General features: G+C 57.5%; 6 protein-coding genes across 6 annotated transcripts; 3 read left to right on the top strand and 3 right to left on the bottom strand.

Moving 5' to 3' along the window:
- Nucleotides 1-8: 8 nt before the first annotated feature.
- C8A04DRAFT_13717 (uncharacterized protein) lies at nt 9-3,960 on the bottom strand (the record flags this gene model as incomplete). Its single annotated transcript, XM_062777827.1, has 4 exons — nt 9-169; nt 251-3,178; nt 3,255-3,448; nt 3,689-3,960. The coding sequence occupies 4 exons, from the start codon at nt 3,958-3,960 to the stop codon at nt 9-11; spliced, it is 3,555 nt and encodes a 1,184-aa protein (XP_062635213.1).
- A 3,141-nt stretch (nt 3,961-7,101) lies between these two features.
- C8A04DRAFT_13723 (Lipin/Ned1/Smp2-domain-containing protein) lies at nt 7,102-9,529 on the top strand (the record flags this gene model as incomplete). The annotated part of the gene is made up of 2 exons (XM_062777832.1): nt 7,102-7,564; nt 7,632-9,529. The coding sequence occupies 2 exons, from the start codon at nt 7,102-7,104 to the stop codon at nt 9,527-9,529; spliced, it is 2,361 nt and encodes a 786-aa protein (XP_062635212.1).
- Nucleotides 9,530-10,124: 595 nt separating this feature from the next.
- C8A04DRAFT_13728 (transcription initiation factor IID, 31kD subunit-domain-containing protein) lies at nt 10,125-11,192 on the bottom strand (the record flags this gene model as incomplete). Its single annotated transcript, XM_062777834.1, has 2 exons — nt 10,125-10,519; nt 10,604-11,192. 2 exons carry the CDS (start codon nt 11,190-11,192, stop codon nt 10,125-10,127), a joined length of 984 nt encoding a protein of 327 aa, XP_062635211.1.
- Nucleotides 11,193-12,062: 870 nt separating this feature from the next.
- Nucleotides 12,063-14,733, top strand: C8A04DRAFT_38748 (histidinol dehydrogenase-domain-containing protein; the record flags this gene model as incomplete). The annotated part of the gene is made up of 2 exons (XM_062784333.1): nt 12,063-14,463; nt 14,543-14,733. 2 exons carry the CDS (start codon nt 12,063-12,065, stop codon nt 14,731-14,733), a joined length of 2,592 nt encoding a protein of 863 aa, XP_062635210.1.
- Nucleotides 14,734-17,867: 3,134 nt separating this feature from the next.
- C8A04DRAFT_13753 (lysophospholipase catalytic domain-containing protein) lies at nt 17,868-19,850 on the top strand (the record flags this gene model as incomplete). Its single annotated transcript, XM_062777841.1, has 1 exon — nt 17,868-19,850. One exon carries the CDS (start codon nt 17,868-17,870, stop codon nt 19,848-19,850), a length of 1,983 nt encoding a protein of 660 aa, XP_062635209.1.
- A 761-nt stretch (nt 19,851-20,611) lies between these two features.
- On the bottom strand, nt 20,612-22,400 carry C8A04DRAFT_30528 (uncharacterized protein; the record flags this gene model as incomplete). Its single annotated transcript, XM_062781414.1, has 3 exons — nt 20,612-21,197; nt 21,269-21,891; nt 21,957-22,400. The coding sequence occupies 3 exons, from the start codon at nt 22,398-22,400 to the stop codon at nt 20,612-20,614; spliced, it is 1,653 nt and encodes a 550-aa protein (XP_062635208.1).
- Nucleotides 22,401-22,697: the final 297 nt, after the last annotated feature.

Genomic DNA, 22,697 nt, shown 5'->3' with positions numbered 1-22,697 from the left:
TTCAGGCCCTAAATCCTGTGCTGGTGTCCATCCTCCGCAATCTCCCCCGCCTGCTCAGCAAACTGCGCCCGGTCCAAATCCAGACTCTCCTTCTCCTTCTTGCCCTTCTTACCAAAGTTGCTCAGCCATCGCGCCGCTGTCTTGCCCTCCTTGCCGCCCTTAGTCGAGCCTGTAGTATTCGCATTGGCAGCCGTCGTCGTCGACATGCCCGTAGCCGTCGTCGGGGTCGTCACGCCCACGCCCATGCCACCCGCCGGCGGGAGACCAGGACTGCTAGTAATGCTATCGCAGCCGCGGCCCAAAAACGCCGCCGGGCCCGCTAGGTGATGGAGCGCCTCGTCCGCAGCGATATCTTCGAAATCGCCGATACTCGAGCGCTGCTCCATGGAGGTGCCTTTATCCGACGCCGCGCCGCCGCTGGCCGTGCTGCTGGGACCTTTCTTAAAGAGGCCTGACTCTTTACCGCCGAGCCTACCGGCAATGCTGAACTTGCTGGAGCTGCCCTTGCGGAACAGCTTGCGCACGACATTGTCGTCTTTGAAGCTGCTTGATAGGCCCGCGCTGGCGGGTTCTGAAGGGGTGTTGGAGAAGGATTGGTCAAGCGAGAGCGAGTCGCGCGATTCGGAGACTGATGTTTGCGTGTGGACTGAGTAGCCGTCGCGCGATAGTCGTGACTCGGAGGGGGACTCGAGTTCGACTGTTGGGATCTGTAGCCCTTCGGGCGTGGTACCGGATGCCTCCTTGTTCTTCGACGATTTGTCCTTGGCATCCTTCCCCGGCTTCGCCTTGTCCTTCTTCTCCTTCTCCTTTTCCTTATCCGGCTTGGATTTGAAGAGCGCGGCGATGTTAAAAGCCGGCGCATTCGGGTTCAGCTTCGGGACTTGAGAGGAGTGCATCGGCGGTCGGCTGCCAATGACGCCTACTTCGTTAACATTCGGCAGCATTTCCTCGCCGAGAATCTCATCGTCCGCAGACGCGAGCGTTGTCTTCAGCGCCGACGGTGACCCATGCATGGACTGGCGCCTAGACGCATTCCTGGACCACGCATCGGGCGACCACAGACGGCTGGGTTTCCCCAGCGTTGCGACGTCGCCTGGCTGCAGGCCCCAGATCGACCCCGAGTCAGTCGAGGGCCGGGGCAGTTCAGCAGACGCGATACTCTCCGGCCGCGGGCTGCTTTTGTCCCTTTCTGGGAACGCACCGCCGGGCGGGCCCCGGTGAGAGCTAGAGAACGGATTGAGGCTTCGAGAAAACATGCGAGAGTGCGGCGCGTGGGCCTCCATCTCGTGTCCCACCGAGTTGCGGTTGAACACGCCCCAGCTGCGTCTCTTGTTGACCAGCCCGTCCAGGTCGTCCTCTTGCCTCGGGAAGGAGTGGCTTTGCCCTGACTTGAGGCTGCCAAAGGGTAGGCCCTGAAGGGTATCGTGCTCGCCTGCTTTCGCATGCCGGGACCGTTGGAAGGGAAAGAAACCGCTCAGCTTATTAGGCGGGGGTTCTGTGGAGACGGGGGAAGGCGCCGTGGCGGCCGCATTGAGCGACATCCGGTCGGACATGTCATTCTGGAAGGGGGGAAAGGGGAGGTTGCTCGACGAGCCGTGGGGGCTCGTAAAGATGCTGTAGGATTTCCCGGACGACGCAGGTGACAACGGCGCGTCTTCGGGCGAGGCCCGGTGCGGAGGAAAGTACTCGGGCGCAAACCGGGAGACCGGGCTCGGGTCATCGTCGTCGATATCTGCCATGAGGTTAGACGGCAGAAGTGCGGCAGCCGACGGGCTGAGCGGGGCCGTCCTATTGCTCGACTCGTCCGAGCGGCCCATGTTGGCGGAATGGTCGATGAAAGGTCCCGGCGCAAACCCGGGTGGCGCGCCCGCGGACCGCGAGCTGGCATAGCCCGGCGGTGCTGCGATGGTCTGGTCGATCTGGGGGAAAGGGCCGAGCGTCGTGGGGATCTGGACGTTTGATATTGAAGTACCCGCCCGGGCCCGTCGGCCCATGTGCCCGGTCGCTGTGTGATCAAACTCCATTCCAGACGGATTCGGGTGGTTGTAAAGACCGAAATTGGTCTGCGGGATGTGTTGCACCTGGATGCTGAGTGCTCGAATCTGCTCGTCCAAGGCTCTGCCGCGCTTAGTCTCCAGATTGGACGTCTCCTGTAGGTCCCGACCCGTGCCAGATCGGTACCACTCTCGCCGCTCTTCAACAATCTTCTCACGCCATTCACCGTCCTCGTCCCCGCCCGGAAGCTGTTTCCGGGCCTCTTCCAGGTCCTTCACCTGCTCCCTCCTCTCCTTCAATTCCGCCTCTAATCGAGAGCACTCGGCCTGTAAATCACCGTTTTCTTCCTGTGACTCTTCCACTTTCTTGTCCCGCTCGACCTCTAACTCGGCCATCTGCCGGTTAAAATTCTCTCGTTCCTTGCGCAAGTCCTCCACGCCCTTGGCCCATTTCCCAATGTTATCGTGAAATTTGTTGCGCTCGTTCTGTTTCTCCTTGAGCGCCTTTTCCTTCTGGGCCTTGCGCTGCATGGCGTTACGCATCGCTCGATCGGTCGCGTGGACATCCTTCTTCAGCCGTTCCGTCTGTTCTTCCTTCTTTTTCTGCTCCTTTCTCTTTTCCCGCTTCTCGGCTTCCAACTCTTCCATCAATAACTTGTTCTCGCACTCCTCCTTGGCAATCAATGCCAGTACGTCCTCCGTTTCCTGCCGGATCCTCTCGAACTTTTCCGTCAACACTGGTAGAGATTGTTTCGGATCTGCATTGGTGGTGTCCTCCCGTATCGGTTGCTCCATGCTCGCGGTGGACGGCGAGTGTCGTCGTGTCACCGTGTTCCGCCGTGGCCCCTGACCAGCCGTCGAACCGACATCCCGCGCCGGCGACGCGGGGGGCTCCTGGACAGCGGGTACCTCCAGCGCCGGAAATGGGCTGCGCGGGCCACCGGATTCGTCGGCAGCATCGTTTGGTGCGGAACCTCGGGGCTCTTCGGGCACAAAATTGGAGGGCAGTCGGGCGTTCCCCAGCTGCGGACGTCCATCGCGGCCGAAAGTCCTCAGTCGAATAACTCGACTGCCAGCCTGGAAGTTGTTGGAGCCGACGGCGATGACGCGCACGTTGTAAAAGTGGTCCGGCTTGAGGCCGCTAACCACAATGGCGGGCTCCTGATTCGCGGCCACATCGCCCACTGTATTTTGCGGTTAATTATGCTGTCCATCTGGAAGACGACGATAAGGCCGGTTTGTGCCCTGGTCCCAACTCACCAACCACCCCATTGACTTGGATCAAAAACTTTTGTACGGATCGGTTTGCGGGCGCGCGCGTCCAGTTGACAGTAGCAGCGTCGGTCCGGATCTCCGCAAGCGACACGTCGGGCGGATCGGGCACATCGACACCCAGAATGTTGATCAGCTCGGGGACGGGTTTCCAAAGCGTCTGCCACGCTCGTCGGACCAGCCTGTAGAAATGACACCGTAAGCATAACTGGCCACGTTTGCGCAGGGCGGTTTATGTTTGCAAATGCGCGACTGTGCGACGTTTGGGGGCGGTCGCAACGAGAATTCTCCTCGGCACAAGGCCACACACACACACAAGAAAAAAAAAAAAAACCAAACAATCCAATAGATAACAAACCCAAACAACACCCTCTCCATCTCCCCCCAAGAAAAAAAAGACAACCGCAGGGAAGACCACGTACCACACAACAGCAACTCCCGTAACCAACATCTTTGCATTCCTCAGCAGGACAAGATCGAGGCGAAGGGCGGCAAGTGTGTCGACAGAGAGGGCGAAGAGCGAGTACGAGAGATCGCGGCACAGCTCGGGGGCGACGGCCCAGCAAAAGAGCGCAGCGCCGGCCGCAGCAATGAGGTTGATGCGGGCGGTCTTGGGCTCGGTGAACCACCAGGCGAGGCTAGCGGAGAGGATGAGAAACGTGGGCACCAGCGACGTCCAGGAGAGCCATGACATGGCGCTAGGGTCGTCGGGGGGGGACTGGAAGTCGTCGAGAGAGGGCCAGCAGCGATGGCCTCCCGGGGGAGAATTAGTTAGATGGCAGCGGTGTTGGGTAGGGCGCACGCGCAACAACCGGCAACGGCGGCGAATGCTGCTGCTGTTGCTGCTGCGGCTGCTGTGGTTGTTGTGGGCTGCCACCTGTGCTGCTCCGGGTGTCGCCGCTGTTGGACTACTCGTGGTGTTGATGGTGCGCAAGGGCAGCAGCACAAGCTTGGAGGGCGGGAGTCGTGGGAGTGGGTGTGGTGGGAGTCGAAGTGGTAGGTGTGAGTGGGGGTCGCGAGCATTGGAGTCGCAGCAGAAACATCAGAAAAGGGAAAAAAAAACTGAGATGTCACTGATGCTTCCCTTGCAGGCCGAGATTCGCTTGGTCCGGGCCCGCTCCAACTGCTGCTGCTCCATGGACCATGGATGCTTCATTGGGTCCTATCGCGAAAACTGGAGACGTGGACTCCATCCTCTCTTTCTGTCTCTTTTTTCGCCCTCGCATTTTGGCTGACACGCCAGACAAGCAAGATCTGAAGCTGGCTCCATCGCGGCATGGGCGCCCAGAGTGAGGTGCTGGACGCTCAGTGGCCAGAAGGGCTGGGGGGCTGCATCGGACGGTGGAGATCACTGCCGAGCTTGTGGCCCAGGGCGTGAGCAGGTGCCGTGGTTTCAGCGGGCTGGTGCGTTTGTTCGGCGGGCAGCCATCGCACCTGCCTTCCCGGGCCTAGGCTCAGTGGGAGAAGCCATCAAGCTTTGGGAACACGTGCAACACAGCATGGTCAGTTTCACTTCAGCCTACGCTATGTACAGAGGAGAACCCCAGACTGAACAGAGAGAAAATGGGTCAATCGCATGTTTCTCGTATCTCGTGGTTATCTGGGAGCAGTCAACTCGATCAATGGCACAAACGCTTGCGCGTCTTCTGGGCAGCGCGCAGAAAGGGACATCAGGCAACCTTTGGCTCGACAATTCAGTGCCGCAAGACTCGTTCATTGGGAACTGTCAATCGAGTCTCCACTATCAATTCTCACTTGCAACCAACTTCGCTCCTGTCATCATTCCTAGTATGGAGTGTCTACTAATAGTTACGCATCACACACGTAAAACATTTCGGGTGGTAGGCGTCTTGTGGCAGAGCTTGCATCCTTCTCTCCCCACATCCTCCACGTTGTTTGTTTGTTCTTGATTGTTCTTTTTACCAACAGGTCTTTTGTGCAATTTACCGGTGGTCCGGGCTGCTGACTGCCGATCTTTCGCTCTGGATGACGGTTGCCCGTGGGTAAGAGGACCACAAGGCGGTAAGAATGCTGTTCTTATTACGGATACTCTATCTAAAGATTCAGCCCAAGTAAGAATTAAAAGAGACAAGTTCAAAACCATGGAATTGAAAACATTACCCAGATAAACCCCATATGAAGGCATGTTACCTTTTTAAACTTTCAAGCCTCAACAAACCTAGCTTCTGAGGTGCGGTCCAAAATGAGACTCCGAAACAAACCCGCCAACTTCGGGCCGCCCGCCAGCCCGGCAGCTGAAGTTCAGCTTTTCATCACTAAGACGCCCCAATCCCCGGAATCCTTTTCTTTTCTCGGCTCCCCGCGCCGTCTATTCCTCCGGCCGAGAGAGTCCCGTCTCGTTAGTGCAAGCCAACGGTTTTAGCGGCCAGTCTGGTCATGTGCCGCCAACAGTCGCCGAGAACGCCCCAAGAAGACCCTTGTTTCCCCAACCAAGCCAGCCTCAATTTGGCGGGCCAATGCTGAATTTGCCCGCCTGTCCGCCCGCCCGCCGTTGATCCCCAATGCCGAGCGACGGGAACGGGGGGTTCCCAAGAGGACCCAAAAAACAGCAAGTCAACGGACCGCCATCGGCCGGAATCCGAAACATGCCTCCGATATCTGCAGAAGCTGTCCACTATTCGCACTCTGTACCAATGCCATTACCTTCGGACAATTATTCCTAAACGAAAACCAATGTCTCGCTCGCTCCCCTCGTCCCGTCATCCCTCATCATTAAGAGTCCAAGGCTGTCAGACGCAATTGGGAAGTTGAGCGTCCATGACATCAGCGAGGGGAACCCCAGACATTCCTTTCAACCTTCAAGGGTCTCAAATGCCCAGGGTCTGGCAGGTTGAAACTTGCAGGTACCAAGGCCCATAGCAGACCGCCAGCGAACTGGTGGTGTGAGATTGGTGGGCGGGAAGTACCGCGCCTGTGCTTGGCAGCGCCTCGGAGCCCCAGTCAAGCGCGGATGACTGGTGGGAATCTCGGCGTTTGTTGAGTCCTCGTGATGCTGCCCCGGGGCTCTCAGGTGCTCAACGCCCTGCTTCCTTCCAAAGAGTCAGAAGCCTGGCCTGCTTCTGCAACGTTGTGGTTGCGCAGTTTCGGGTTTCTCGTCTTGCGCGTCCGGAGCGACGATTTGTTAAAGGACGGAGGGTCCCCGCATAGTTAGTTTTGTTGGGGCCTTTTTATCTTACGGGTTACTTTCTGCTGCGTCCTCCCGTCCAACGGTCCAGCCCACGCACATGCAATTCGGTGCATTAACTCGATGCCGGCTGCCCAATCCGCCCCGCGATTCTCGTTTGCGATTAGTTCGTTGCTTTGCCGAACCCCCCCTCTCGGTCCCAACTTCTCATCTGTAAGACGACGGGAGAGCGCCGCGTTCGATTATTTGCCCCTCAACCTCCGACGACCGCCGGTCGGGCTACACCTATTTGTACCTGTGTTTACATCTTTTTGGCTTTTCCTCCGAGGACTTGCGACCCTACCCAACGACAGCAGCCTGCCTGCCGGCATCCATTCAAGCGCTGCGCCCCCGAATCCTGAACCGCGGCGGCTCGGCGTGTGGCGACGGACGATTAAAGATCTCTAGGACCCCATAATACCGACCTCGCACCTCGGCTTGCACAAACCCCGGGGTTTTTTATTCTCTCTCCCTGCACAAACAAGCGGTAAAAAAACAAAATCAAAAGAGATAAACTCTCTTCCTACCCCTGGGCCGCAAGGCCACCGCTTCATGTTTTGAGAAAAGCGCACAGCGAACGGCGAACAGCGAAATCATCAATTCCTACCATCCATCCACCTCTTCCCGGTCATTGGCCATCCTTAGCCCGCCATGCAATACGTCCGGAATTTGAGCGACTCGGTGTCGACAGCATGGAACTCGATCAACCCGGCCACCCTCAGCGGGGCCATCGATGTGATTGTGGTCGAGCAAGATGACGGCAGCCTGTCGTGTTCTCCATTCCACGTGCGATTCGGCAAGTTCTCGCTGTTGCGCCCGTACGAGAAGAAGGTCGAGTTCAAAGTCAATGGGGTGAAGCAGCCGTACTCGATGAAACTCGGAGAGGGCGGGGAGGCTTTCTTTGTGTTTGAGACCAGCGATACCATCCCAAAGAGCCTGCAGACCTCGCCGTTAGTGTCGCCCGCCTCTAGCCCACCTCTCGATCCTCAGCAGAGTGGGCAACCGCCATTACAAGAGCCTGAATCCCTGGACCTCAACGACCCCGTGGGAAAGTCTCGTTCGGCGAGCTTCACACGGCCACCCCCGACGGTTCTGCAGCCTATGGGCCGAGACGGTACGCAGCTTCGTCTTTTTTGTTTAGGAACAACAGGGGAAGAACCATTTCCGCTAACGAGAATTAGGCCTGCTTACACCTCGCTCGACATCCCCAGAGCTCTCCAAAGGCGCTCCCTCTGTCGAGAATTCTCCCCGGCGCCCCTACAGCGATGACATCCTCCGACGAGCCGGGCGGAAGCTGTCGAGTGACCACAGTTCGAGTGACGATGATAACCCCTTGTTGCCCGAACAGTCCATGAGCCCCCCTGCCCTCGCCCCGGAGGAAGCTCTACAGCGGGCTAACAACCTGTCCAAGGAGCTAGCTGCCGTGGGCATCCCAACACACATCACCGGAACCGGAGACCTCATGCTCGACATGACGAGTTTCAAGAACAGCGACGAGGATGCCATCCGAGCAGAAATACTCGCTCGCAAGGTGCTCTCGGAGGAGCTAGATGGCAACTACGATATTGGCGCTCTGTTTGGCGTCGATGAGCGGGGGAACCTCTGGATCTACAGCAGCGAAGAGGCCAAGAGCGAAGCCATGGCGAGGGCGATGGAGTCGACAATGCGCGGGCCGCCGGGCCTGTCTATCGATGCCGCATCCGACCCCGGTTACCAGAGCGACAGCAGCGATGCGACAGCGTCGCCCACCACGCCGGGCCACCACCGGAGGACCGAGTCGGATGTCGGACAGATGACCCTGCAGACCCCTCCCAGCTCGCCCGGAGCCGCGCCCGCAGGCGATCCTAACAGAAACTACGCCAAGACGCTCCGGCTGACTAGCGACCAGCTCAAAGCCTTAGATCTGAAACCGGGTGAGAACTCGATGAGCTTCACGGTGAACAGGGCCACCTGCCAGGCCTACATGTACCTGTGGAAGCACGAAACGCCCGTGGTGATCTCAGACATCGACGGGACCATCACCAAATCCGACGCTCTCGGCCATGTGCTCAACATGATCGGACGAGACTGGACCCACGCAGGTGTGGCCAAGCTGTACAACGACATCGTGGCCAACGGCTACAACATCATGTACCTAACCAGCCGGTCCGTCGGGCAGGCCGACAGCACACGGACGTACCTCGCGGGCATCGTCCAGGACGGTTACCGCCTCCCACGAGGACCAACAATCCTCTCGCCCGACCGAACAATGGCCGCCTTACGCCGCGAGATCTATCTACGCAAGCCGCACATCTTCAAAATGTCAACCCTCCGCGACATCCGCAGCCTGTACGGGCCGGACCGCACGCCCTTCTCGGCCGGGTTCGGCAACCGGTTCACCGACCAGATCTCATATCGCACCGTCGACGTGCCGCGCACCCGCATCTTCACCATCAACTCCAACGCCGAGGTCTCGCTCGACCTGCTCAGCCTCAACCGCATGAAACTCAGCTACGTCAACATGAGCGAGGTCGTCGATCACTACTTCCCGCCCGTCGGGACGCTCGTCAAGGGCGGCGGGGAGGAGTATACTGACTTCACCTTTTGGCGGGACACGCCGCTGGAGCTAGATGAGTTTTCCGCGAGTGATAGCGAGCATGAAGACGATGATGACGAGGTGGATGACGATGACGATATCGATGCCCACGGCCCCGAAGAGGATGAGTATGAAGAGTATGCCGAGGAGGGAGACGAGGAAGAAGTCGGCGAGGGTCTGGGGGAGAGCTATTTCTCGCGCAACTCGGTGGACGAGTACGGCGAAGGCAGCGCCCTGGGCGAGAGTTACGATGAGGAGCGGATGATGAGCTCGACGATAGAGGACGAATACGCCGCCGACGACGACGGGCACGCTGTCGAAGAGGAGTTGTATGTGGAAGAGGGTGCCAAAGGGCATGAAGAGGGGGACGTGGAGATTGATGAGGACGTTGAAGTGAAACTGCCCATTCCCGGCCGGAAATCGCCGAACGGCGGCGCTGGGGTCCACGATGTGGATGCTGAGCTGATCACGGGGGTGAAGAACTTGAGGATGGACAAGAAGTGAAAGTAATGTGCTCATTGGGAGGAGACTCGAACATATACCATCGTCAGCTGTTGGGATGTCGGGAAGATGTTCGGAAGAGCTTTGCAGGACACAAAAGGAAGGTGGGATACGAACGACGGGAGCGAGTTGACGGATGGTTACGAAGGAGCGGTATTCCTTTTCCTCCTTTGAGGGCCATAGACCGTAGACCGATTGTTTGACTTGGGAGAGGGGTCAGTTGTTGTTTTTTACATTTTGCATAGCGCGGCGTAGCGGCCTTATGGTTTCCGTAGCATTAGGGGCAATATTACTTGAAGGCGTACGTCTCTTTGGTTGTCATCTTCGCTATCTTTTGTCGTGCTTGTCAAGTCTCCCGTTGTGGTCACTCTTGGTCAAGTACTGTTAGTTCCTGACCATCAAACTTGCATGGCTGATAATGTCTCGATAAACGCCATGGCGCCTTATGCCTGATTGTACTGTACTGTGCAATCTACCCTTAACTCCTAACTCAAAAGATTACCGAGTTCTTCCTGCCGTCCCTCCCTTTTTAATAGCCTCCCATTGCTTGGTAAGGCTTGATACTGATTTACAGACAGGCAGATAATCAGGCAGGCACTCACGCCTCAGCCATCTCCTCATCCTCCAACCCATCATCCCCAAAGACATCCCCAATCGTCCCGCCTTCAACCTCATCCTCACCCTCAACATCCATAGCATCATCACCATCCTTATTCCCACCCGCCCCAGCACCACTATCCAGCATCATCACATCCCCCTCGTCCTCCTCATCCTCCTCCTCACTACTCGCATCCATCCCTTCCTGGCCCTCCCACACATTCTTCAATCCCCACGGCACACCACTCAACACAAACCTCTCCCCAGGCAATCGCACCCCCCACTCGCTAGGCATCACCCTCGGCAGCGCAATCTTGTTCCTCTCCCGCGCCAACTCCAACATCCATTCCTTACTCGCACCACCACCACCGCCCACACCACCACCAGCCCCTCCCACTCCAGGCCCTCCACTCCCGGGTCCCGATCCAGCACCTGCGCTCACTCCAGCACCGCTCCCAACCCCCCCCGTGCCCCCTCCACCCCCCCCGCGAAACTGAAACCCCAACCGACTCGCAATTGCCAACTGCACCGCATTACTACTAACCGCCGCATCGCCCACATTAACAGGCGCAGCGCCCGACGCAGCCGACGGTCTTGCGCCGGCGTGGGAAGTATACGGGTCAGCGGATAGGTGCAGCGCGTCGGAGAGGATGGAGGCCGTGTGGCGGTAGGCGAAGTCCAGCAGGAGGAGGGGCACGCGCTGCTCGAAGGAGGTCACGCCTTGGGCGGTGAGGAGGAGTTCGATTGTGCGGGCGTCGCGGGGGCGCGGGGCGGTGGTGGAGGGGTTGGAGGGGTTGTTGTTGTTGTGGGCGGGGTTGGTGCCGACGCCGGCGAGGGATTGGACGTGGGCGTGGGGTTGTTGTTGGGGTTGTTGCGGTTGGGATTGGGATTGGGATTGGGATTGCTGTTGTTGTGTTTGTTGTTGAGTTTGCGTCTGGTTTTGGTTTTGGCTCTGGCTCGGGCCGGGAGCGGGTGTCGAGGCGGATTGCGACTGGGAGGGCTGCTGTGTGTCGCTAGAGGAGGGCGGAGCGCCGTTGATCTGGGGCGCGGCGGCGCCGGCGTTGGACATGATGGTTTTTTGCTTGAAGCTATGTGAAGGGTGAAAAGCGTTTGTCGCGATGTGATGATGAGGGATTGAGGAATGGAATCAAGCGAGGTGCTTCCAATGGTCTAGGAGAGGAATCGGCTAGGAAAGATGGATAGCTTTGGAAGTTTTCCTGGTTCTTTGTTAACTGTGGGATGGGAGTCAGGATCTCTAAAAAGGTTGATACAATGTGATGAATCAGGAGGTTGAACAAAGTTCAAGGCCGAGATGGCTGATGCTGGCCGAGCACGCGCAGTCGCGCTAAGCCGACAATAGGTGCAGGCGCCACAATAGCTTTGCCTGCCACAATGCACAATGAGCCTGAATAGGCGCACGGGCCATTGTTCATTTTTACGACCCTAACCCTGTATCTCAATAGAGTAAGTCACCTCAAGGTAAACTCGTGCAGAGGAATAAACATTCATAACAAAGAATTGGTACCTCCCACCCCTCTCTCTCTAAATAGTATGCATTGGCTGTTAGATACTGAAATTTCTAGTCAGTAATTCCTGCGCAGTATGTGGTAACCATCCACGTTCCTTAGCGATTGGGGGTCGCACCTCCCAGTCTTTTATGGAGCTGAACAATGCACACCCAATCACACCCCTGTCCGTTGCTTGGAAAGGAAAAGCAATTCATTCACCAATTCCAACTTGGAGGGGCACACGGCAGAGCCATGGAGGGGCAGATAGACCCCACCTTCAGTGGGTGCCGATACAGGAGGGCCACCCTCGAAACTTTGTGATGACTCCCCCAAATTTTGCGACGAAGCTTCAAGGGGTTTACAAGTGAAATAACAAAGAAATAATAATAAAAAACCCGGTCAAAAACACCCGACCCGACCACGAGCCCGCCATGGAGACAACCCTCCCGCTCCCCTTCCTCGTCGGCGTCAATGTGCCCCCCGGCCTCGGCGGCGAAAAGGAAGGGCTCAACCGCGAGGAAGTGTCCAGTCTCGGCTGCGTCTTCTTCGAAGTCGCGCCCCCGACCCTTGAGAAAGTGCTGCGCTTCCTAGGACGCCACAACACCGAGTTCCAGCCCTTCTTCGACGTGACCCGCCTCGAGTCCCGCGAGGACATCATCACCCTGCTCGACGGCGGTGCGCGCAAGGTCTTTGTGCGGCCCGACCAGCTGCCTGACTTCGCCGAGTTTGGATCGCGGGTCGCTGCCGTTCTGGCTGGGGACAAGATCGCGGATGTGGCGTCGGCTGGGACCCAGCACGGCCTGCTGGTCTCTGGGCTGGACCTAGCCTCGCCAGGCGTCGAGCAGCTCAAGGCCAAGAAGATCGAGCCGTTGTTTGTCAAGCCCGCTGCGGGGGCCGACCTGGAAGCGTTCGTCAAGCTCGCGGCAGAGTACAAAGCCGTACCCATCCTTCCATCTACGGGCCTCAGCAGCACCACACAACCAGGCAAGCTTGCGGTGTCCAAGATCCTAGCTTCCACCTGGAAGTCGGACCGCCCAGATGGTCTGATCCCCACCGTGGTGGTCGACGAGCTGAACACGGCGCTGGGGCTGGTGTACAGCAGCGAGGAGAGCGTGGGCGAGGCGATCAAGACCCAGACGGGCGTTTACCAGAGCCGGAAGCGCGGATTGTGGTACAAGGGCGCGACGTCGGGGGACACACAAGAACTCGTCCGGGTATCCCTGGATTGCGACAATGACGCGCTCAAGTTTGTGGTCCGGCAAAAGGGGCGCTTCTGTCACTTGGATCAGTCGGGGTGCTTTGGGGATCTGAAGGGCATTTCCAAACTGGAGAAGACGCTCTTGTCGAGGAAACAGTCGGCGCCCGCGGGCTCGTACACGGCCCGTCTCTTCTCGGATGAGAAGTTGCTGCGTGCCAAGATTATGGAGGAGGCTGAGGAGCTTTGTGATGCGAAGACGCCCGAGGAAGTGGCCTTTGAGGCTGCGGATCTTATCTACTTTGCCCTGACCAAGGCTGTGGGTGCCGGTGTGACGCTGGCGGATATTGAAAAGAGCCTTGATGCCAAGAGCTTCAAGGTCAAGCGGAGGACAGGGGACGCCAAGGGCAAGTGGGCAGAGAAAGAAGGTATCAAGGTTGCCGCTACAAACGAGCCGGTGGTTCCGGTGAAGGAAGCGCCCAAGGAGGAGGCGGCTGCGTCGGACCGGGTCACGATGAAGGTGTACGACATGGCTACTACGTCAACAGCACAGCTCGACGAAGCCCTGAGACGGCCATCACAGAAATCGTCGGACGCCATCCTGAAAATCGTCACCCCGATTATCGATGATGTCCGCAAGAACGGCGACAAGGGCGTCCTCGCCTACACCCACAAGTTCGAGAAAGCGACATCCCTCACCTCCCCCGTTCTCAAAGCCCCCTTCCACCCCTCGCTCATGCAATTGCCCGCCGAGACCATCAAGGCGATCGACGTATCCTTCGAAAACATCCGCAAGTTCCACGCGGCCCAAAAGGAAGAGAAACCCCTTCAAGTCGAGACCATGCCAGGCGTCGTCTGCAGCCGCTTCTCCCGCCCAATCGAAGCCGTCGGCCTATACGTCCCCGGCGGCACCGCGGTCCTCCCCAGCACAGCCCTCATGCTAGGCGTCCCCGCGATGGTAGCCGGGTGCCAAAAGATCGTCCTCGCCTCCCCGCCTCGCGCCGACGGCACCATCACGCCCGAGATCGTCTACGCCGCCCACAAAGTCGGCGCCGAATCCATCGTTCTCGCAGGCGGCGCCCAGGCCGTGGCCGCCATGGCCTACGGCACCGAGAGCATCACCAAAGTCGACAAGATTCTCGGGCCCGGCAACCAGTTCGTCACGGCCGCCAAAATGTACGTCAGCAACGACACCAACGCCGGCGTCAGCATCGACATGCCGGCGGGGCCCTCCGAAGTGCTCGTGGTCGCCGACAAGGACGCCAACCCGGCGTTTGTCGCGTCCGACCTGCTCTCGCAGGCCGAGCACGGCGTCGACAGCCAGGTGGTGCTCATCGCCGTCGACCTGACCGATGCCCAGCTGGCGGCTATCGAGGAGGAAGTGCACAACCAGGCCGTGGCGCTGCCGCGCGTGGATATTGTGCGGGGGTCGATCGCCCACTCGCTTACGGTGCGGGTTAAGACGGTCGATGAGGCGATGGAGATTAGTAACAAGTATGCGCCGGAGCACTTGATTCTCCAGTTGCGGGATGCGGAGGCTGTCGTGGAGAAGGTGATGAATGCGGGGAGTGTGTTTATTGGGGAGTGGACGCCGGAGAGCGTGGGGGATTACTCGGCTGGTGTGAACCACTCGCTTCGTCAGTTCCCCTTCTCACCCATCTCTCTCTCCCCTCCCCCCCTTTCTTTCCGAGTTAATACTAACGGCTTGTGATCTAGCAACATATGGCTACGCCAAGCAATACTCGGGCGTCAACTTGGCGTCCTTTGTCAAGCACATCACGAGCTCGAACCTGACGGCAGAGGGCCTTCGGAATGTGGGCGAGGCGGTGATGCAGCTTGCCAAGGTCGAGGAGCTCGAGGCTCACCGGAGGGCAGTCAGCATCAGGCTGGCGACCCTGGATCAGTAATTAGTTTTCGTTTCCTTTTTTGTTCATTTTTGGATCGGATATATCTCCCCGCATGCACCATCTAGAAAGAAAAGTTCGCGATCATCCGGATCAAACTATCAATCAAAACAGGCGTTGGGTGCAACTCTCCAGCGGCCGCTCGAACAGACAACCGAAATTGCAGACAGCTGTGTGAAACCTCGTGTTTCGGTGTTTTCTTCACCCTGATGGCGTCGTCTGCATGTTTTTACCTCGAAGAGGACGTATCACCACACAAGATACGTTACCGTGTGATTCGCGTGATGTTGTAGATCAACGTCGTGTGTCGTTGTCGCGTAGCTCCTGTCGACTTGTATCCCAAAAGGGTAAATACACGATAACGTGGCGGTGAATTCTTCAACCCCTTGTCGAGACGACGTTGAAGGTCTCACTAGTTTAATTTGGACCCTGCGTTTCGCGCTGTCCGTGTGATGAATGCACAGTTTGAATAAGGTTAGTACGCTAGTGTAGCGTAGTGTGCACTACAAGGACGGTGTGTTGAGAAAATGCAAAACTGGCATTCTCGATTCCCAGTTTGAAGGGAGGGGTATTACATCTCATGTCAACAGAGGCTAAACGAACCAGAATGAATAAACGAATGTTATCGTTTAGCAGTCCCAAGCTTGGCCAGGAAAGTGGTGGCCAGGCGGGACTGATGCAAATCCTGTGACAGCCCGAGGTGGACAATTGCGGCCGACCGAGATGTTGGCCGCATCATCATAAGGCTGTTTTGTTTCCTAGTCCGATAACTAGCGTATCACGAAGGTGTACTCGGATTTTTCAGACCGAATGAATGGTGGGATGAACGTCAAAGTTAACGTACCAGTCAGCCCATCATCCGCTTGTCAGAACCCGAACAACGAATAAGAAGCCCAAAATTTCGACGGCCGCTGACATTGAATGACTTGCCAGCCGCAGTCACATCCCCAAATCACCGTTAACTGGTTATTATTTTGTTCAGCTCCGAGTTCAGCTGCAGTTCGGACTGTTCCACAGCCCCGAGAATTCGCGTCCCCATGCCACCGCTGCTTAAACGATGAACACGGAAAAAAGTCGCATGACGTGAGACCTGGAGAAGACCGAAGTTGTGCTTTTTCTTTCCGCATCCATTGGAGAACAGTCCGGCGCTTGGTGGGGGATTCACGGTTGCACGGGAAGGTGACCCCCCTGTCTCTCTTCCCCCCCTGGTTTCCCCATGCAATGCAGTTTCCAAATTGCGCTTCTCGTTCCCGCGCTGCCCGCTGTTCCATGCCCAGTCCCTGCCAAGCCTTTGAGTCGTGTGCCAATCCACTTGGGTGGTGCAGATCTTCGCGTGCCTCGGTTTATTTTATTTTATTTTATTTTTCTGCATCGTCCATTTTGTGGTAAACAGCGCGAAACGTTGCGGCGCGGGCAAATCGATAATGAGCCCGTCTGTATGTACGTGTATGTATGTTCAGTCCGATCATCGTACCCGACGTAACCTCCCCCTCCCTTTTCAACGTCACTTCTTCCCAAGTCCTGGTTCTCTCCGATCTCAACTGCTGATGATCGCACCCCTAGCCCAGGACAAAACTTTTGAACCGATCTTGGCAGGGCCCCACTCACTTCGGCCTTGTGGGGCTGGTTACATGCCGCATGAAACTCCGAATGTCCATTGCTCGGCCCTGATGATGTGCGCACGCGTCAGAGGTCCCCCTCGGTCCCCTCGTCCCGTCAGGGAGGCAAAATGAGAAAGAATTTCCCGATTTAGAAGTTATCCAGCAGGGTGGGAACCCTTGGATACGGGTGGCTCGGTAGCAGATTCCCGTTGCTGGGTTCTCCTTGGAAGAACAACGGCAAGAGAGAAGGGGATACTGAATTGGAAAAAGACGAAGAAGCAGGAAAAAAAAGGGACGAGACGAGACAGCACCCGGCTTCGCAATGCCGAAAACCCATCGCGAAAGCGGCACACGAGCAAACAACCAAGCCCAAACAACCCACCCCCCGTCAGCAGCAGCACCCCACCAACCAAAGCGGCCTATCCGGGTAGGCAGTTTCCAAACTTCCATCTTTGCTCTCGTTTCCCCAGTCCCGGCCCGACCGGGTCATCCGGGGCGCCCGGCGGCCGCCCATCCCACCTTCACTGCTTCCCAACGTCGTCCAGTCCACACTGGACCCTGCGCTCTCGGCGCGGCGGGTGGGCGGCGGGCGTTGTGTTGTGCTGCCTGCCCTGAAACGTAAAACCGGCGACCTCCCGTCTCAACCACCGCCTCATAATTCCATAACTACAAACACACCACCACAATTCTCAGTCCGAGAACTAGTTACCTCGCACACTCTCTCTCTCGGCCAAGAGAATAAGCTTAATTCTTCTCACCTAATACTAACTATTTTTATTGGTCTACGATACACTCACTCACTATTTTATTCTCTATTCTGCCTTACACGTACACCCTCCCTCTCTCCGCCTCTCGTGACACAACATCAACCACCATCGGTCGCATATAAACAAACCCACACAGCCCAGCCCCAGACCAGCCCCAGACCAGCCAACCAGCCACCTCCACAACATCTTTGTTGCTGCTGTTTGTTTCTGATCTGATCCGATCTGGTCTGCAGTGGCCAGGCAGGTTAGATTCGATTTACATTTTGGTTTCGTTTACGGAGTACACAAACCAAAACCAAAACCTGCTACACCCGCTTCCCGTCCTCGGCTTTTGGTCGGTCACCACCAATATTACATACATACTTTACACCCAAGATTCTTCTTTCTTGATTTGGGTTTTGTTTTTCAACCCGGGGTTACTTTGCAATCTGGAGTGGTTTAATACATTTTCCCTCCTCTCCTTCCACTCCACACTCTTTCTTTCACTCAAGTTTCGAAACTTGATTCCCGAATCGACGCCACGCCAACTGGCATCGCCCGCCTCATACCCAACAAAGGGGGCCTTTGGAATCTTTGGGCCTGGTGATCAACAAGTAGGCTTTATCTCGGGACACGACTCGGAACTGCAGCAGCCGGACATTTTCAAGAAAAGCTTCTTATTCTCTCTTTCTCACCCATGAACACGGGGCCTCTTTCCAGGTTCCCACCGTTTACCGAGTTTCGACTACCATAACATCACAACTACAACCTACAACTACAACCACCCACGATGCATCTCCACACTCTCCTGCCGCTGGCAGCTGCTCTCTTCCCCCACTCCACATCCGCCTCAACCGCCGGGACACCACCACGAAACCTCGTCCCATCAGAAAACAACGGCCTCTCGATCCGCGCGCGCCCCGACGCCCCCAACGGCTACGCCCCCGCCACAGTCCCCTGCCCACAAGAAAAACCCACCATCCGCAAAGCCAGCGGGCTCTCCAAGAGCGAAACCGACTGGCTCGCCAAGCGGCGCCCCCAGACAGTAGACCCCCTGATCGATTTCCTCAAGCGCGCCAACATCGACGGATTCGACGCCGAAGCGTACATCAACAAAGTCGCCCCGGGGGTCAAGGACCTGCCTAACATCGGTATCGCCGTTTCGGGAGGTGGTTACCGCGCGTTGATGAATGGTGCTGGATTCGTGGCTGCTGCTGATAGTCGTACGGCTGGGTCGACGGATGAGGGGGGGATTGGTGGGTTGTTGCAGGCCAGTACCTATCTGGCGGGCTTGTCGGGTGGTGGTTGGTTGGTGAGCAGTATCTACGCGAACAACTTCAGCTCGATCGAGACGTTGCGCAATGGGAATAAGGACAGCAGCCTGTGGCGGTTTGATAACTCCATTTTTATCGGTCCGGACCTGCCCGGCATCTTGGACTCAGCTAGGTACTGGGCCAAGGTGGCCCAGCAGGTCAGCGACAAGGACGACGCAGGGTTCCAGACGTCCATCACCGACTACTGGGGCCGTGCTTTGGCCTGGCAGCTGATCGATGCGCCCGAGGGGGGTCCGTCGTACACCTTCTCCAGCATCGCTGACGACGACGATTTCTCCAACGGCCGCGCGCCGTTCCCCATCCTCGTCGCCGACGGCCGGGCACCTGACGAGAAGATCATCTCGCTCAACGCGACGGTGTTCGAGTTCAACCCGTTCGAGATGGGCTCGTGGGATCCCACCACGTACGGCTTCGCCCCGACGCGGTACCTGGCCTCCAACTTCTCCGGCGGTGTCATCCCCAGCAACGGCAAGTGCGTCCGCGGTTTCGACTCGCTAAGCTACATCTTCGGCACCAGCAGCTCGCTCTTCAACGCCTTCCTGCTCCAAAACATCTCCTCGGTCGAGGGCGTGCCCGACTTCCTGATCGACGCAGGGACCGCGGTGCTCGACGGCCTCGACGCCTCCAAGAACGACATCGCCCAGTGGGTGCCCAACCCCTTCTTCGGCTGGAACAAGGGCACCAACCCGTCCGCTGAGACGGAGGAGCTCGACCTCGTCGACGGCGGCATGGACCTGCAAAACATCCCCCTGCACCCGCTGATTCAGCCCTTCCGCGCCGTCGACGCCATCTTCGCCGTCGATTCCTCCGCCGACACCAACTACGCCTGGCCCAACGGTACCGCTCTGCGCGCCAGCTTCGACCGCACCGCGGGCGCCATCGCCAACGGCACGCTCTTCCCCCCGGTCCCCGACGACCGCACCTTCATCGCCCAGGGGCTCAACAACCGCCCGACCTTTTTCGGCTGCGACGCCGGCAACTTTTCCACCTCGGGCGGTTCCACCGTGCCCCCCTTGCTCATCTACATCCCCAACGCCCCCTATATCACCATGTCCAACGTGACCACCTTCACCCCATCCTACCCGCTCGACCAGCGCAACGCCATCATCCGCAACGGCTATGAGGCCGCGACCCAGGGCAACGGCACCCTCGACGACCGCTGGACCACCTGTGTCGCCTGCGCCGTGCTCAGCCGCAGCTGGACCCGTACCAAAACCCAAGTGCCCCAGGCCTGCAAGTCGTGCTTCGAGAAGTACTGCTGGGACGGTAAGACCGCCGGGGCGAACGCGAATGTCGTGGGTGGCGGCGGCGGTGATGAGTATAATCCTACGTTCAAGATCGGGGATGAGGGCAGTGGTGAATCGGCTGGTGTGCGCGTTATGGGGAGGTCTGGGTGGGCGTTGGTCATTGCGCTGGTTGCCGCGGGCGTTTTGGTATAACGAGGGATCGGTGGGTCTTAGGAGAAACCGGGAGCAACAGGTGTTTTGTTGAGGTGGTCTCATTTTTTGTTTTTTCTTCTTCGTATTCGACCAGCCCAGTCTGACTGGCGCTGCGTGTATCATGGTGTAGATTTGAGCATGTGTAGGATCGATGATACCACTAGACAGATTAGGATGATGAACTTTGGCTTTTTGTTTTGTTGATTCTTGTTCCCAGCTCCTCCCGGGGCCTAGCCTGATATGCTTCGTGAAATCGCAATGGAACCTAGCATCGGCTGCGGCTGCGCCCTCTTCATATCGCACATCAATCCAAAACAAAATAAACCAACCCCCTTAGAAAGACAGGGCGACCTGGCCTGATAGCCTTGCGTATGACCACTGGTCACCCAGGAAGCTTCTTGTATCACAACATGCCTCCTCCTTCTCCTTTTTGATCCCCCGACACTCGTCTGAACACTTTTCCCAAGCCCGCCAAAATATGACGGCTGAGAAACCAAGCAAACAACCCCCAGCCATTGACTCTATTAGAACATACAAAACTTCATCATCATGAAACCCTTCCATAACTCTCAGAAAGAGACAACAAAAACGCTGCAACATATCAAACAAGAAGAAGCACAAACAAAGTAAACTTGACCGTGGCGGGTCTGAGAACGTCGTGGGCATTTTGCGTCCGTCAGCCTCCCGAGTAGGCGACAAAGGGCATAGGCTAAAGCCCAAATGCCGCCGCCCATCTCACAGCAGAGCTACGCCCACTGCTGTTACCGTAACGTATCGCGATAAGGGCCTTCCACCCTCGCCTCCCTGATTCCTCCGGGCATTGTACGGAACCACTCGGCCCAGGCGTCCATGTCGAACGAGTCATCCGTCAACCGAAACGTAATACTGATGTGTGTCCCACTAGATGTGTTGGTGGGTGCGTCGTGTCGCAGCGGCGCGAGCAAGATAGACGGTAGCGTCTTGCTACCGGAAACCTGCATGCTCAACGGCATGGGAAACCTCGTGACGACTTCCCTCTCTGGGTGACGTTCTTGCGCTATCTCGGGATATAACGACACCAGCTTGGCGTGGAGCTCGGCCGCAGAAAACGGCTCCTTGAATGGCTGGCCGATTCTCTTCCGTAGCTGCGTTGCCAAAGCGCGAGTGAAAGCACTTCTACCGAGAAGTTCAACGTGGTCTTCGCCGGCGCACGCAGCAATCAACTCCAACATACCCAACCCCCGAGATTTTGCGTGTGTGGGGTAGTATGCGCAGTCCATAAGAAGTAACGCGTCAGAACGAGTGTTCTCGAAGAACTGCTGGATACTGCTCCATCGGATGACCGAGGCTGGGTCGGCATGCTTAGAGCTAGCGATGGGGTAAGCATTTAGGCGCAAGACATGCCGGGGCACGGAGTAAAAAACAACAAAACCATTTACCTAGCAAGTACCGGCTCTCGGCCACCATCCAAGTAGCTATATCCACTGTAGTAGAATATTTTCAGACAGTCGCGCTGATTGTGATCCCCCACAAACTCCGTGACCGCCTGTGTTAGCCATAGCCACGGGGTCCTGGAGTCTTCTGTCCTAGATGGGATGGATTTGGTGTACACCGTATAGTGGTAGATGTCGTGGAATGTCTTGGCGAGTTCGTTAAGAGCGTCCTGGGCTTCAAGGTCGTCATCGTCCTGCCACCGGACTAAGAGCACGGAAACGCTACCGTATCGACTACGGAAAGGGCTTCCCAAAATCCTGTCGGCGCTCCCTTGTAGGTCCGTCCTGAAGCTCTCGAAGCCAGGGAGGGGCGGCAAATGCGTATGCTTGTCTGGCCGTGGCCCAGACGGAAGCGGGGTTCTGCTCAAGGCCGGTTGGACGTGCTGTTGCGTTGGCGAAATGTCAAGGTCCATCTCTCTAGCGTCCTGAGAGAATGACCCCCTAGAATTAAGTTGCGCAGGGCTTATTGGGGGTCCCGATATGGGTGATAGGGCCTGGGTAGATGGCTCGTGTGATCTGAACCTTTTTGCGGCGTCTTCCCAGGTCATGTTGTGATGGTTCGGGTGGCACTGGATGCTCGTGTGAGCTAGGCAGCGTTCGCTAGGTTGTGATACAAGGATGAACGAGTACTTACCGCGACTCTCCTCCGCCGGCAGTCAGGGCAAGCTCCCATTTTCCTAATCAGGTGGGCACGCTCACGCTGGACAGCCGTCAAGGGGCCGGTCCGACGCCGGCTCGCACGTCGTTGCGGGGCCACATTAGTCCCGTCCCTTGCGGAGAAAACCGCCTGGGTTGAGGCAAAGGTGGTGGGCGATGAAGCGACGCTGCTGTAGGGCGTCCCTGGAGTGTCATCTGTGCCAACGGTTGCCGAAGTCAAGCCAGTTACAGCGGTCGAAATCGACGAGGAGGTGTCTTTCCGTGCGGGTGGGGAGTTCGTGTCCGGGTGAAGGAGATGCCCATCGGAGGGGGCATTTGAGGCGAGGTGATTTTCGGGGCTGCCCGGTAAGTGTGACGCGGGGCGCGGGCCATCATTATTGCTAGGCGGCGGCGCCTCGGCCGGGTTGGAGGCCGGATGCATCCTAGGGTGCAGGCACTTAGACGAGGTCGTTGAGAGCCCCGGATGAAAATCCCATGTCGATAACAACGTAACGGAAAGTAGAGCCCGGCTTCTCTCCTTCTCAGCCCGCCCTGTTGTCTAACAACAACTAGGGACAAGACTCCGTAGCCTGGATGTGCGAGTTGGCCGTGCGGCGGACTCTGCGGGATATCCACTGTCGCAACTGGGGGAGAAAACCGGCCGAAGACGTTTCAGAGAGATGCCAGACCCGCCGGCAAGGGACAAGTGTTGGTAGAATAAAATAAGTGAGGGTTCACA

This window comes from Dichotomopilus funicola (genome assembly GCF_033296635.1).
Source record: "Dichotomopilus funicola strain CBS 141.50 unplaced genomic scaffold C8A04scaffold_52, whole genome shotgun sequence".
Classification (NCBI taxonomy): Eukaryota; Fungi; Ascomycota; class Sordariomycetes; order Sordariales; family Chaetomiaceae; genus Dichotomopilus; species Dichotomopilus funicola.
The sequence above is the reverse complement of the archived record's forward strand: the minus strand, read 5'-3'. Positions and strand labels throughout refer to the sequence as shown.